This window comes from Symphalangus syndactylus, chromosome 18 (genome assembly GCF_028878055.3).
Source record: "Symphalangus syndactylus isolate Jambi chromosome 18, NHGRI_mSymSyn1-v2.1_pri, whole genome shotgun sequence".
Taxonomy (NCBI): Eukaryota; Metazoa; Chordata; class Mammalia; order Primates; family Hylobatidae; genus Symphalangus; species Symphalangus syndactylus.
In genome coordinates this window covers 73,373,261-73,387,276 of record NC_072440.2, presented here as the reverse complement: position 1 = coordinate 73,387,276, position 14,016 = coordinate 73,373,261, and the positions used below count along the sequence as shown (strand labels likewise).

At 51.7% G+C, this 14,016-nt stretch overlaps 1 protein-coding gene across 3 annotated transcripts; it reads left to right on the top strand.

Annotated features, from left to right (window-relative positions):
- Positions 1–631: 631 nt before the first annotated feature.
- TXN2 (thioredoxin 2) lies at positions 632–13,662 on the top strand. Of its 3 annotated transcripts, none has more exons than XM_055253420.2 (4): positions 632–731; positions 1,459–1,721; positions 5,528–5,651; positions 12,789–13,662. In XM_055253420.2, the coding sequence occupies exons 2-4, from the start codon at positions 1,459–1,461 to the stop codon at positions 12,900–12,902; spliced, it is 501 nt and encodes a 166-aa protein (XP_055109395.1). In that variant the 5' UTR covers positions 632–731; the 3' UTR covers positions 12,903–13,662. The 3 variants fall into 3 exon arrangements, with proteins under 3 accessions (XP_055109395.1, XP_063479883.1, XP_055109394.1); XM_063623813.1 differs by lacking the exon at positions 632–731 and adding an exon at positions 949–1,147; XM_055253419.2 differs by lacking the exon at positions 632–731 and adding an exon at positions 952–1,041.
- The last annotated feature ends 354 nt before the right edge of the window (positions 13,663–14,016 follow it).

Here is a 14,016-nt window from a genome sequence, read left to right as displayed (position 1 = left end):
TTCAGCTGCTGCTAATCCGAGTGTATATGCAGGACAACCTGAATCTCTGCTCCAAGTTGCTGTCTTCGAACTTGACCCAAAAAAACTCCCTTCTTAAATTAAGCTCGCCTCAGTTTTCATTTGTTTTCCTTTAGGTGGACACAGACAAGGGCCACTTAAAGGATGGCCCCTAAACTCCCGGGTGAGTTCTTTTACATATAAAGGGCACCATGCCTTTGAGGAGCTTAGCTTTACTTATTAAATGAAGAAACAGAACCTGTCACATCTGTAGGAAGTGGACGACGCCAGTTATAAACAGGAGGCCAGGCAAGGTGGCTCACGCCTGTAATCCCAGCACTTTGGGAGGCTGAAGCGGGCGGATCACTTGAGCTCAGGAGTTCCAGACCAGCCTGGCCAACATGGCGAAACCCCGTCTCTACTAAAAATTAAAAAATTAGCTGGGCGTGGTGGCGCGGGCCTCTAGTCCCGGTTCTGAGGCAGGAGAATCGCTTGAACCCGGGAGGCGGAGGTTGCAGTGAGCCAAGATCGCGCCACTGCACCCCAGCCTAGCAACAGAGCGAGACTCTGGCTCAAAAAAAAAAAAAAAAAAAAAAATTGGAGCGGGATGCTCTTCCGCCTGCCTGTCCCCGGAAGTGACGTTCATGTCCGCCCCCTGAGGAAGTGACGACAGGAGTGCCCTTGACAGGCAGGGAGGGCTAGGCTGTGCATCCCTCTGTTCGCGTTGCAGGGAGGTAGGAGCCCTGTGGGGATGGCTCGAGGTGGTGTCGCGGCTAAGGCATGCCGCGAGCGCGTTCGTGCGCAGGCTGGGGGCCGGGCGGGCGGGGGGCCCTAGCTCGCCGGAGAGCCGGGGTCCCTGGTGGCGTCCGATTTTTCCCAGTTCCCTCCACACATGTCCCTTCTTTATTGGTTCCCTCCAGTACATGTCTCTTCGTTTTTGGTTCCTCTCACACTCTTAGTTCCTCCTTGAATTGTTGCGTTTCATCTTTTCAGACGACCCTGGGTTCCAGTGTTGGCTGTCATTTAATAGCGGGGTTACTTTGGGCACGTCACTTACTTGAGCCTCGGATTCCTTCCCTTATTTGCAATGTGGGCAGTACAATAGCAACTTCCTCAAAGTTGCTGTAGGAAGACCAATAATGTGTGTAAGGTGCTTGGTCCTTACATACATTATTAAATCTGTTGGTTTCTTCCTCCCATTCTTCTGTTATAATCTAAATCCCGATTTCTTTTTGGTTGTGAAGCCAGTTTTCCTGTCCTTCTGGTTTGCCTAGCTATTGCTTCCCTTTGATTCTCATTGCTTCCTCACTTCCACGCTACACATCTTACATACTATTTCGTTGCATTTTGCTTCCAACTCTGCCTCTTCCTGAGCCCTGAGTACTCCCCAGATCTCTTTCTTTTTCTAGTGTGTCGACTTCCTTTTGTGTACCCCAATTCTTCTACCTCTTTCCCTCACAGATGGCTCAGCGACTTCTCCTGAGGAGGTTCCTGGCCTCTGTCATCTCCAGGAAGCCCTCTCAGGGTCAATGGCCACCCTTCACTTCCAGAGCCCTGCAGACCCCACAATGCAGTCCTGGTGGCCTGACTGTAACACCCAACCCAGCCCGGACAATATACACCACGAGGATCTCCTTGACAACCTTTAATATCCAGGATGGACCTGACTTTCAAGACCGAGTGGTCAACAGTGAGACGCCAGTGGTTGTGGATTTCCACGCACAGTGAGTATTGGGGGGTCCACAGAAGACTAGGGTCCTACTTGTTAAAGTATTTATTGAATGCCTATGTCCCAGGGCCATGTTCTATGCTGCTCATATGTAGACTCAATATACAGACTGGTCAGGCCCAGTCCCTGCCCTCAAGGGGAATGCAGTCTGGTGGAAGACAGACAAGTGAACAGTCTGCAAAGCTGACTGCAGTTAGTGCTGGGAAACACATGTTCTGCTTCTCAATCCCCAGAAAGCTCAGCGTCATCTTCAGCATGGACCAGAGTTGGAAAAATATGACTGTCACCTTGCTTTTGGTGTATACCAGTTCTGGCCCTGCAGATAAGCTGATGTTAACATCTTGCCATGAAAACTGCAAGAAGGGCTGGCAAAAAGTTATCAGTGTCGGCCGGGTGCGGTGGCTCATGCCTGTAATCCCAGCACTTTGGGAGGCTGAGGTGGGCAGATCACCTGAGGTCAGGAGTTCGAGACCAGCCTGGCCAGCATGGTGATACCCTGTCTCTATTAAAAATACAAAGTTAGCTGGGCGTGGTGGTGCATGCCTGTAATCCCAGCTACTTGGGAGGCTGAGGCAGGAGAATCACTTGAATCTAAGAGGCAGTGGTTGTAGTGAGCTGAGATCGCACCATTGCACTCCAGCCTGGGCAAAAGAGTGAAATTCCATCTCAAAAAAAAAAAAAAAAGTTACCAGTGCCACTACCGTAGTGCCCAAGCATACAGGGCATAGGAAGGAGTTTCCTTTCAGTGCTGTCTGAGTTTGCTTTAGAGATATTTAAGTCCCTCTGGCCTTCTGATTTTTAGCCTGGCTTTTTTCATTTCTAGACTTTTGGGGCCTGGCTAGACACCCAACTACACAAAAGCTGGACAAAGCCCTCTGAATGAGGCATCCTGGGAGAAACCAGTGCAGCATAAGTTAAAAATTCAGGGGCCTTCAGGTAGGATGCAGTGGCTCACACCTGTAATCCCAGCACTTTCGGAGGCCAAGGCAGGTGGATTACCTGAGGTCAGGAGTTTGAGACCTGCCCAGCCCAACATAGTGAAACCCCATCTCTACCAAAAATACAAAAATTAGCCGGGCGTGGTGGCAGGCACCTGTAATCCCAGCTATGCAGGAGGCTGAGGCAGGAGAATTGCTTGAACCTGGGAGGTGGAGGTTGCAGTGAGCTGAGATCACGCCATTGTACTCCAGCCTGGGTGACAGAGGGAAACTCCATCTCAAAAAAAAAAAAAAGAAAGAAAAAGAAATTGAAGGGCCTTCTGGTCCGGTCTCTGACAGATTGTTTTGCCGGCTTTCCAGTTGTTTCTCTGACTCACCCTGTGGCCTTGGGCAGGCCACTTGATATCCTTGTGCACCCTTTCTTCACTTGTAATAGGAGATAAGGTCTTGCACACTGGGTTTGTTTTTGTTTTTTTTTAGATGGAGTTTTGCTCTCGTCCAGATTGGAGTGCAATGGTGCGATCTCAGCTCACTGCAACCTCTGCCTCCCAGGTTCAAGCGATTCTCCTGTCTCAACCTCCCGAATAACTGGGATTACAGGCATGCGCCACCACACCTGGATAATTTTTTATTTTTAGTAGAGACGGGGTTTCACCATGTTGGCCAGGCTGGTCTCGAACTCTGACCTTAGGTGATCCGCCCGCCTCGGCTTCCCAAAGTGCTGGGATTACAGGCATGAACCACTGCGCCAGGCCTGAGGGGTTTTTTTCTTTTTGAGATGGAGTCTCATTCTGTCGCCCAGGCTGGACTGCGGTGGCTCGATCAGCTCACTGCAACCTCCACCTCCCGAGTTAAAACAATTTTCCTGCCTCAGCCTCCCAAGTAGTTGGGACTACCACCCAGATAATTTTTTTGTATTTTTAGTAGAGACGGGGTTTCGCCATATTGGCCAGGCTGGTCTCACGAACTCCTGACCGCAGGTGGTTCTCTCCTGCCTTGGCCTCCGAAAGTGCTAGGATTAGAGGTGTGAGGCATTACGCCGGGCCTATTTTCAGCATTTAAAACCCTCGGGCCTGGCTGGGTGCAGTGTGCACCACCACACCTGCTGCTCAGGAGGGTGAGGCAGGAGAATTGCTTGAACCCAGGAGGCGGAAGTTGCAGTGAACCGAGATCGTGCTATTGCACTCCAGCCTGGGCAACAGAGACTCCATCTCAAAAATAAATAAGTGCTGAGAATAAAATAGGAGTTGTCAGCCAGGGGTTTGTGAAAGGTGGAACTGTTTTGGCCTCCTGGTGTAGTGAGCATTCCAGAGAGGGCTTCCGAAATGAACGATAAATGGAATAATGCCTCATTTTGTTCAGTAAGGAAGTGGGGTGGTGTGAGTTGTTCATTCAGTGCCAGGCACTTTCCTTGGTGCGACATACATAGAGATAACAGCACCAGGCCTGTCCTGGATGAGCTTCCCCAGCAAGAGGGGAATACCTATGATCAGGGCAGTGATAGTGGTCAACTCAGGGGCTGTGGGATCAGAGTAGCCTGTGGGTGAAATAAAACACTTTCTTTTTTTTTTTTTTTTTTTGAGACAGAGTCTCTGTCGCCCAGGCTGGAGTGCAGTGGCAGGATCTCAGCTCACTTCAACCTCCGCCTCCCAGGTTAAAGTGATTCTCCTGCCTCAGCCTTCCTAGTAGCTGGGATTACAGGTGCACACCACCACTCCTGGCTAATTTTTGTATTTTTAGTAGAGACGAGGTTTTACCATGTTGGCCCGGCTGGTCTCGAACTCCTGACTTCAGGTGATCCGCCTGTCTCGACCTCCCAAAGTGCTGGAATTATAGGCGTGGGTCACCGCACCCGGCCAAAGAAAACACTTTCAACACAGCTTTGGGTTGTGATCGATCCCAGCTGTGCTTCTCTAATCTTGCACAGGTTTCTTAACTCGTATGGGCTTCAGTTTCTTTGGAAGGTGTGTTCTCTTTGCAGAGTTGAGGGGTGTGTTTGGTAAAAGCAGAGAAAGTGAGCCAGGGACTGGCGCGCTGTAGACACTCCTGGCCATTGGTTCCCCTCCTTTTAGTTCTGAATCCACATGGTGTTTGAAATATCCCCACAGCTTCCAGTGCATGTTTACCCACGTTGCCTTAGTTGATGTCTCCTAATAGCTTTGAGAGCCATAATCTCTCTTTTTCAGATGAAGAAACTAGGGCCCAAGCCAGGCGCGGTGGCTCGCGCCTGTAATCCCAGCACTTTGGGAGGCCGAGACGGGCAGATCACGGGGTCAGCAGATCGAGACCTTCCTGGCTAACACGGTGAAACTCCGTCTCTACTAAAAATACAAAAAATTAGCCGGGCGTGGTGGCGAGCACCTGTAGTTTCAGCTACTCAGGAGGCTGAGGCAGGAGAATGGCGTGAACCTGGGAGGCAGAGCTTGCAGTGAGCCGAGATCGCGCCACTGCACTCCAGCCTGGAGGACAAAGCAAGACTCCGTCTCAAAAAAAAAAAAAAAAAAAAAAGAAACTAGGGCCGCAGAATAATCGGCTGGTTGGTGAGGAGCCTCTGTTTGAACCTTTTAACTTCCAATCCCATATCCTTTTATATGACAGTATATTTATCTGAGATATACTGAAATGAGTCACTTTTATTTTAAGAGTCTTCTGATGAGGCCTGTGTTTTAGAAGTCTGGGATCTGTGAAGATTTCCCATGTGCAGAATCTCCTGGCATTACCATTTGGTGTGTTAATTTTTAAACATGGTAAACAGAGATAATAAGGGCAAAAGATTCCTTGGAAAGATGCAGGTCTGGGAAGCCAGTAGGGGATGCTGAGCGCTCTTTTGACTGACTGGATGCTTCCTTTCTCGCCTTTTGAGGTGGTGTGGACCCTGCAAGATCCTGGGGCCGAGGTTAGAGAAGATGGTGGCCAAGCAGCATGGGAAGGTGGTGATGGCCAAGGTGGATATTGATGACCACACAGACCTCGCCATTGAGTATGAGGTACGGATTGACAGGGAGTTGCCACAGGGCAGCCAGTATAGGAGGTGTCGGGCCCAGGGGTATCTTGGGGAGCACAGGTAGCCAGTAAGCAAGGTGTCTTGGTTTTTCCAGAGCTTTTTTTTTTTTTTTTTTTTTGAGACGGAGTCTCTCACTGTCACCTGGGCTAGAGTGCAATGGCATGATCTCAGCTCATTGCAACCTCTGCCTCCCGGGTTCACGCGATTCTCCTGCCTCAGCCTCCGAAGTAGCTGGGACTACAGGCGCCCGCCACCACGCCCGGCTAATTTTTTGTATTTTTAGTAGAGACAGGGTATCACCATGTTGGCCAGACTGGTCTCGAACTCCTGACCTCATGATCCACCCACCTTGGCCTCCCAAAGTGCTGGGATTACAGGCATGAGCCACCACTCCCAGCCGGTTTTTCCAGAGCTTTTAGGAGCTCAGAGCACTTTGCAGAGGTGGCTTTTGATCCTCTGAGCCACCTGTCTCTCTTCACCACCTTTAGGAAGTAGATCGTGTGACCCCAAAACACCAGGCCATTCACTTAGTCTCGGACATTGGTACATTCCTTTATTCGTCCACCCACATGTTCAATGAGCAGTCATTTGGGAGCTCGATGTGCCAGCATTTGTGATTCTGACACAAGATGAGATCTTGTCTCCAAGCAAGATCTCTCCTAGTCTAGCAGGAGAGAACAGCAGGTAGAAAGATCATCTCAATATAGAAGTGCTAAAAGAGGAGGCGCATAAAGGAAGAAGGGACTGTTTGCTTGTGGGGGAGCTGGAGGGGACAGGGAATGCTTCACGTTAGAGAGGACCTCTGAGCCGAGCCATGAAGGATGCGCAGAGAAGGAGGAAGGGCTGAGGAAGCAGCGTGCACAAAGACATGGGGTCGTCTCACTTGGTTGGTTGGTTTGTCCGTTTATTCTGCAGATATTTGAGAGTCCCTTGAGTGCCAGGTACTGTTACTTGGTGTTGAGGATAAGGCAATGAACAAAACTGACAAAATCTCTGCCTTCATTGAGTTTACATTCTAGTATTTTAAATCAAGGGTCAGCAAACTTTTTCTCTAAAGGACCAGTTGATATTTGAGGCCTTGCAGGGCAGTGGTCGCTGCTACAACCATTCAGCTGTGCTCGTAGCTGAAAGCAGCCATAGACACTATACAAACAAACGGGCGTGGCTGTGTTACAATAAAACTTTATTTACAAAAACAAGCAGTAGGCTGTATCGGGCCTGTGAACTATAGTTTGCTGACCCATGTTTTAGATAGTAAGTTCAATGGAGAAAAATACATCAGGAAGAGAGGATGGGAGTACTGCGTATGAGGCAGGGTTTCTGTTTTTTCGAGATGGAGTTTCGCTCTTGTTGCCCAAGCTGGAGTGCAATGGCACAATCTCGGCTCACTGCAACCTCTGCCTCCCGGGTTCAAGCAATTCTCCTGTCCCAGCCTCCGGAGTAGCTGGGATTACAGGCACGCGCCACCACGCCCGGCTCATTTTTTGTATTTTTAGTAGAAACAAGGTTTCACCATGTTAGCCAGGCTGGTCTTGATCTCCTGACCTCAGGTGATCCGCCTGCCTTGGCCTCCCAAAGTGCTGGGATTCCAGGCGTGAGCCACCGCACCCGGCAGGTTTCTTTTTTAAAGGGTGGGCTAGGGTAGATCTCCCTGAGAAGCTGACCTTTGAGCAAAAACAGGAAGGGAGTGACTGAAGCATGTGGGTCTTTGGAAAAACCATTCAGGCAAAGCAAAAGCTCTGAGGTCTGATGAGCCTGGGTTGCTTACAGACCAGCAGGAGCCAGCTGCCTGGAGGTGTCTGGGGTGGGGGCTACCTCTGGGCCTTGGAGACCACTGCACTGGAGAAAGGGGAGAGGCCCACTTTGTCTGGGTGACCAGAGTGAAGGGCTGAGTACGGAGCTGGGGAAAGCAGACTATAGCTGGATTGGGAGGGTCTCTGGATAGCCATGCTGAAGGTAGCGCTGTTACAGAGCCGAGGGCGCTCCTGGCAGCCTCTGGGCCCAACCTGGCTCACAGACACTTTTAGTCTGGCACTCGAAGTATTTTAAAGTAACAGGAACCAGATGTTGATATTTGAAACTCAGATTTCATGTGAAAATCTGGATTTCTGATTTTCTTGAAATATCTTAACCTGGCCGGAGTGAGCCTTCACCCTTCCCTCCTTCCTCTTCCAGGTAACAAGTGAATGAAAGAGGCCTCTTTCTTCCTCAGAGTTTACAAGTCCAGGTTTCACTCCTACTAGACTAGCTCAAATAGAGGCACCCATCCCTGAACCAGTCCCCTGTGGCAGGAAATGGGTGGTTGGGAGTGGGGTGAGAACAGGCTGGCCGCCCCTTGAGCTACGCAGGGAGTGGGGAGTAATTACCCAAAGGAATATCAATCTGCGATGACCAGAAGCAGGAGAGATGGAGACCAGGCAGACAAACGCGATGGCCACTGGAACAGGCCTGCCTTGTGAGTTAGTAACTGAGGGCTGTTTACAGGGGCTGGGGGAGGGGTGAGTCACTTTTTCAAAAACTTTGGCCACTGATTGCTCAGGGAGGGAGGCATCTGTCTGCCCATTTGGACACCCCTGGCTTTCCCCTGTCTGGCTATGCCTCGGGTGAGAGCCCTGGCTGGGGCTCCTAGGGCCTCCCACAGGTCATGCATGGGCTTCAGATGTCTCAGGCCTCCTGGCTCTGCCAGACACCACAGCTTCAGCCTCAGCCAATGTATTCATAACTCTTCCGCAGACAGCCCCTGAGGGCCAGCCATGTGCAGGGACTATGGCAACTATTGCAGATGCAAAGAAGCCCACAGGCCCTGCCCCAATGTCTCTTGGGGTGGCGGGAATGCTGAGGACCGTCCCCGGGAGGCTGTTGTGGGAGTGGGCACTGAAGGCCTGCAGTGAAGCCTGGGAAGTGAGGGAGATGCCTCCTGTGGAATCCTCTCAATCTCCCCGCCACCCACCGCTCCCACCCCGTCCACTGCCTGGGGACTGCGCTGTCACACAGAAAGGCCTCAAGGCTGCTGGGCCCACATCCCTTGGTCTCAGCCGTGTTGTTTAGCCAAATCCTGGTGTGACATCATTGCAGGATTTAGGAAGCTCCAGCCAGGGTTCTTCCTGACCCCCTCCCTCTCTCCCTCCCTCCCTTCTTTCCTTCCTTCCTCTTTTCTTTCTGAAGAGAGCCTGAGGAAGAAGTTTCCTCTGAGAGAACTACAGCGCCCCCCATGATGGCTTTCTTTAAGGCCTAAAGTCCTTTTTCTTTTTTGAGATGGAGTCTTGCTCTGTCGCCCAGGCTGGAGTGCAATGGCACGATCTCGGTTCACTGCAACCTCCGCTTCTCAGGTTCAAGCAGTTCTCCTGCCTCAGCCTCCCGAGTAGCTGGGATTATAGGTGCCCGCAACCACGCCCAGCTAATTTTTGTAATTTTAATAGAGACAAGGTTTTACTATGTTTGCCAGGCTGGTCTCGAACTCCTGACATCAGGTGATCAGCCCACCTCGGCCTCCCAAAGTGCTAGGATTGTGGGCGTGAGCCACCATGCCTGGCCTAATTTTTGTATTTTTAGTAGAGATGGGGTTTCACCATGTTGACCAGGTTGTTCTCAAACTCCTGACCTCAAGTGATTCACCCACCTCGGCCTCCCGGAGTGCTGGCATTACAGGCATGAGCCCCCGCGCCCAGCCGCCAAGACTGCATTTCTAACAAGCTCCCAGGTGATGCCAAGGCTGGGTGTCCTGAGCCAACATGGAGAGAAGCCAATGTTCTGAAGGCCCCGGACTGACTTTCTGGTTCTGAAGGCCCCGGACTGACTTTCTGTGGGGGAGGAACTGCTCTTTGGAAGGCTGTGTCTCAGCTGCTGCTCTCAGCACAGACTGCTTGCCAGTGAGAAAGTTCATGGATAAATGTATAATGGCATGTGTCCACCATTCCAGCACCATACAGAACCGTTCCACCGCCCTCGGTTCCCCTGTTTTCCAGCAGTTCACCTCTCCTTCCTGCCCCTCACCCCTTTAACCCCCCAGCAGTCACTGATCTCATTTTTTGTTGTTGTTCTTTTTGAGGATTTTATGTTTTTAGGGCAGTTTTAGGTTCATGGCAAAATTGAGAGGAAGGGGAAGGTGCAGAGACTTCCCATAAGTCCCCTGTCCTCCCTCATGCCCAGCCTCCCACACTATCAACAGCCCATACCAGGGTGGTCCATTTGTCACAACTTATGAACCTACATGGACATCATTATCCCCCAAAGCCAAAAGTTTACATTGGGGATCACTCTTGGTGTTGTGCCTTCTGTGGGTTTGGACAAATGTGTCATAGCCGGTGTCCACCATTCTGCCTTGGCCTCCTGCCTTGGCCTCCCAAAGTGCTTGGGATTACAGGTGTGAGCCACTGTGCTTGTCCCTATCTGGAGTTCTTAAGGAACACTGAGTCCACTTTCTGAGCCTCTTCAGTGAACTTAGAGTCCTGCCATGAAAAAAGTTAGGCCACTTCTTATATAATGGCATAAAGCATTTATTTTAATTAAAGGAATAGGACAGTGTGCAAGTGGGAGCCGGTGGCTGAGCTCTGTGCTTCTGCCAAGAGGCTCTGGCTTTGAGGCGCTCCAGCTGCCTTTGCAGACCACTAGAGGGCACCAAAGAATGCCTGGGAAGGCCCTGGTGGCTTCAGGTGCTGGAGCCTCCTGGAGTAAACTCTTTCGGGCCCTGCTCTGCCTGGAGACAGGGTTTGCCACCCACGTCAGCCCAGGGACAGCCTTTGAAGGGGACTGAGGCACTAACAAGGACAAGGACTGTGTCCTCTGACCTGCTGTGTTTGTCCCCAAAGTGTCCATGAGGAGTGGGGTGCAGGGCCTGCCACGTAAAGTTAGTGGGTGATGGCGGGATGGTCTGGCCTGCATGCCTTTCCTAACTACCACGTGCACGGTTTTTGAACATTCTAAATCTTACCGGCTTCCAAGATGGGCCATGGCAGGGCAGCACTGGGATATGTGAAGACCTGGTATGTTTGTGTGAATCTCTGCTCTTACTTGTAGTTTAATTTATGTGTAAGAAAAGTCTGTGTTTATCTTGTTCTGTTTATTTTTATGTATTTATTTTTGGGGGGCAGTGGGACGGAGTCTTGCTTTGTCGCCCAGGCTGGAGTGCAGTGGCACAATCTCAGCTCAGTGCAACCTCCGCCTCCCGGGTTCAAGTGATTCTCCCGCCTCAGCCTCCCGAGTAGCTAGGACTATAGGCATGTGCCACCACGCCCGGCTAATTTTTGTATTTTTAGTAGAGACGGGGTTTCACCATGTTGGTCAGGCTGGTCTCGAACTCCTGACCTCAAGTGATCTGCCCGCTTCGGCTTCCCAAAGTGCTAGGATTACAGGCATGAGCCACAGCGACCAGCCTATCTTGTTCTGTTTAAATGGTTTTCTCAAATGCCCACGAATGCCAGGCAGGGATCCCAGGTAGCAGAGACCTCACGATGCCAGTCTGGTGGGCCACAGCCTCATCTGTGTTCCACGTAACCTATGCAGGTCCCTGAGGGAACTGAGTAAATGCTTCACAGACCAAGAATGTCGCCCTTGCCATCTGCCTGCAACCCGCTAATAAGCGTCAAGTTGTGTATGGCCAAGCCTCTCCTCTCATGCTGTCCAGTAGAAGTCCCTGAGTTTCTGGACCCTGTCACTCATCACGGCAGCAAGCTAACGTGCTCTCGTGGGGCCTGTGTTGGACTTTTCCTCGTGCCCTCTGTAGCCACTGTTTTATGAATGCCCACTGTATGCCAGTCACAATGCCAGGTTCCTAAGCTTATTTGCTGGGCACTGTGCTGAGCCTTTACTTGCATTATTTCATTCAGCTTTCATGCCCTCTAATGGAAGTGCCATTAGTATCTCCCTCCTGCATCTGAGAACACTGAGGCTTAGTTACTGAGGGGCATGCCCCAGCTCACCTGGCTGGTAGGAGCCGGATTGCATCAGCCAGAACCTGAGCTCTGCTTTATTTATTTATTTATTTATGAGATGGAGTCTCACTCTGTCACCCAGGCTGGAGTGCAGTGGTGCAATCTCCACTGACTCCAGCCTCCACCTCCCAGGTTCAAGCAATTCTGTCACCTCAGCCTCCCAAGTAGTGGGATTACAGGCGCCCGCCACCATGCCCGACTAATTTTTGTATTTTTAGTAGAGACAGGGTTTCACCATGTTGGCCAGGCTGGTCTCGAACTCCTGACCTCAAATGATCTGCCTGCCTTGGCCTCCCAAAATGCTGGGATTACAGGTGTGAGCCACCACGCCCAGCCTGAGCTCTGCTTTATACTCAAATCTTTCTTTTTTTTTTTTTTTGAGGCAGGGTCTCACTCTGTCACCCAGGCTGGAGTGCAGTGGCACAATCACAGCTGACTGCAGCCTCAGTCTCCCAGGCTCAAGCGATCCTCCTGCCTCAGCCTCCCGAGTATGGGAGTACAGGCATGTACCACCATGCCTGGCTAATATTTTGGGGGGGTTTAGTAAACAAAAGGTCTCACTATATTGCCCAAGCTAGTCTGGAACTCTTGAACTCAAGCAATCCTCCAGCCTCAGTCTCCCAGAGGGCTGGGATTATAGATGTAAGCCACTGTGCCCAGCCTATACTTGAATCTTTAATGTTCATCCCAAACCTTGAAGGTAGACATTACCCTCATTTTATGGAAAAGTACACCGAGGCTCAGGAAGGTGCTGTGACCTGGCCAAGGCCCTCTTACTAGTGAGTGCAAAGCCAGGACTCGAACTGTCCCCCAGCTTCTGTCTCCTCCCAGGCCAGGCTTCCCCTGAGCTCCTCCCTGCCCCCAGCCCTGGCCTGCAGCTGCAAGGGTTATTTTCATCTCTCCTGTCATTCCAGCAAAACCACTGGGCCAGTGAGTCAGTCTTGTGGTTAAGGGAGGAAGGGTACTGTTGGGAGCCTGCAGTGGAAGAAGTTTCTTCAGCGGGTGGCCCCCGGGCCCTGCAGTACCCCTGCACCGAGGGAAGAGCCACATTCCTCTAGGCCTGCCCATGGCTTTGGGAAGTCAGTGCCCTGGATAAGCCACCAGCCTTCCCCACAAAGGCTCGGGAGTGGTAGTTGAGAAGTGTTCACTCCCAATTCACTTGGACCCCCTTGTCCTCTCTCTCCACGCAGGTGTCGGCAGTGCCCACTGTGCTGGCCATGAAGAATGGGGACGTGGTGGATAAGTTTGTGGGCATCAAGGATGAAGATCAGTTGGAGGCCTTCCTGAAGAAGCTGATTGGCTGACAAGCAGGGACAAGTCCTAGTTCCCTTGCCCACATGGGACCCCAATAGAACTCAGCCCTTCCACACCAGCCCTTCCTGCCGCCTCCCTCCTGTCTGGCTCCTAGGGCCCATGCTTAGAGCCCAGACTCCAGCCCTGAGTGCTTCCGAGCTGGTGGACTGCCCAGGGGCCGTCAGAGCATGGTGCTGCTGCTGATCCGGGGACCGCTGTCTTCACTCCCACACGCCTTTCATCCCTCCCTCTAAGGCCTATGGCATTTCTCCCAGGATGCGTGGTGAGAGCCCGGGCCAGCCCACAGTGTTCCTGGTCAGGCAGCCACACCTTGGTCCTCATCTCTGGTCCCTTCCAATCTGAAGCCTCGTGCCTGGCTCATCTGCCACCTACATTTCTCTTTCCTGCTGCTGTTTTGTAAAAAGAAAAAAAAGCCCAAACTAGTGGGAGTAATATCTAATTATCTCATTTTTTGTAGGTCTGTGATAAAGAACTTAGTCATCCCTTCCACCTCCTACTGTGAAGAGCAGACCCTGGGTCCCACACTGAAATCCCCTCTAGTCGCCCATCCCCACCCCCCAGGGAGCTGCCTACCACTTTGCCTCCCAGGCAGAGGGGCAGAAAATGATTGATGGGCTGGAGAGCCCTGGAGAACCTCGACTCTGGAAGTCTCAAGGTGTCTCCTTCGCTCCTTAGCTGGCCCGTTGGTTTTCTGAGCAGGGGGCTGAACTGTGAACAAGTCAGACAAATAAAGCAAGGGTCTGCACCATCTGCAATGTCGCATCTGTGTGGGCTCAGAGCACTTGTGACCCTTTCCCAGGGGGGCTTGTCCACTGTCCCCGCATCCTCCCCTAACTCCACAACACTCTCCAGCCAGCCCTTCCTGTTCACTAACATGCTTGTCAGCAGTGGCTGCTATTCTAAGGATGCCACGTGCCAGTCCTCGTGCCCTCCTAAGGCAAGAGGCTGTTGTCCCCATTACCCCGATGAAGACACTGAGGCTCATGGGATGCAAAGCTGGGGTTTCTATCCAGACGTGGTTGCCTCTGAAACCTGGGCTCCCACAGCTGATCCCCTTGACCCTTCTGAGGCCTCCCCAACTGACAGGCTCCTGGCTGCCCCAGC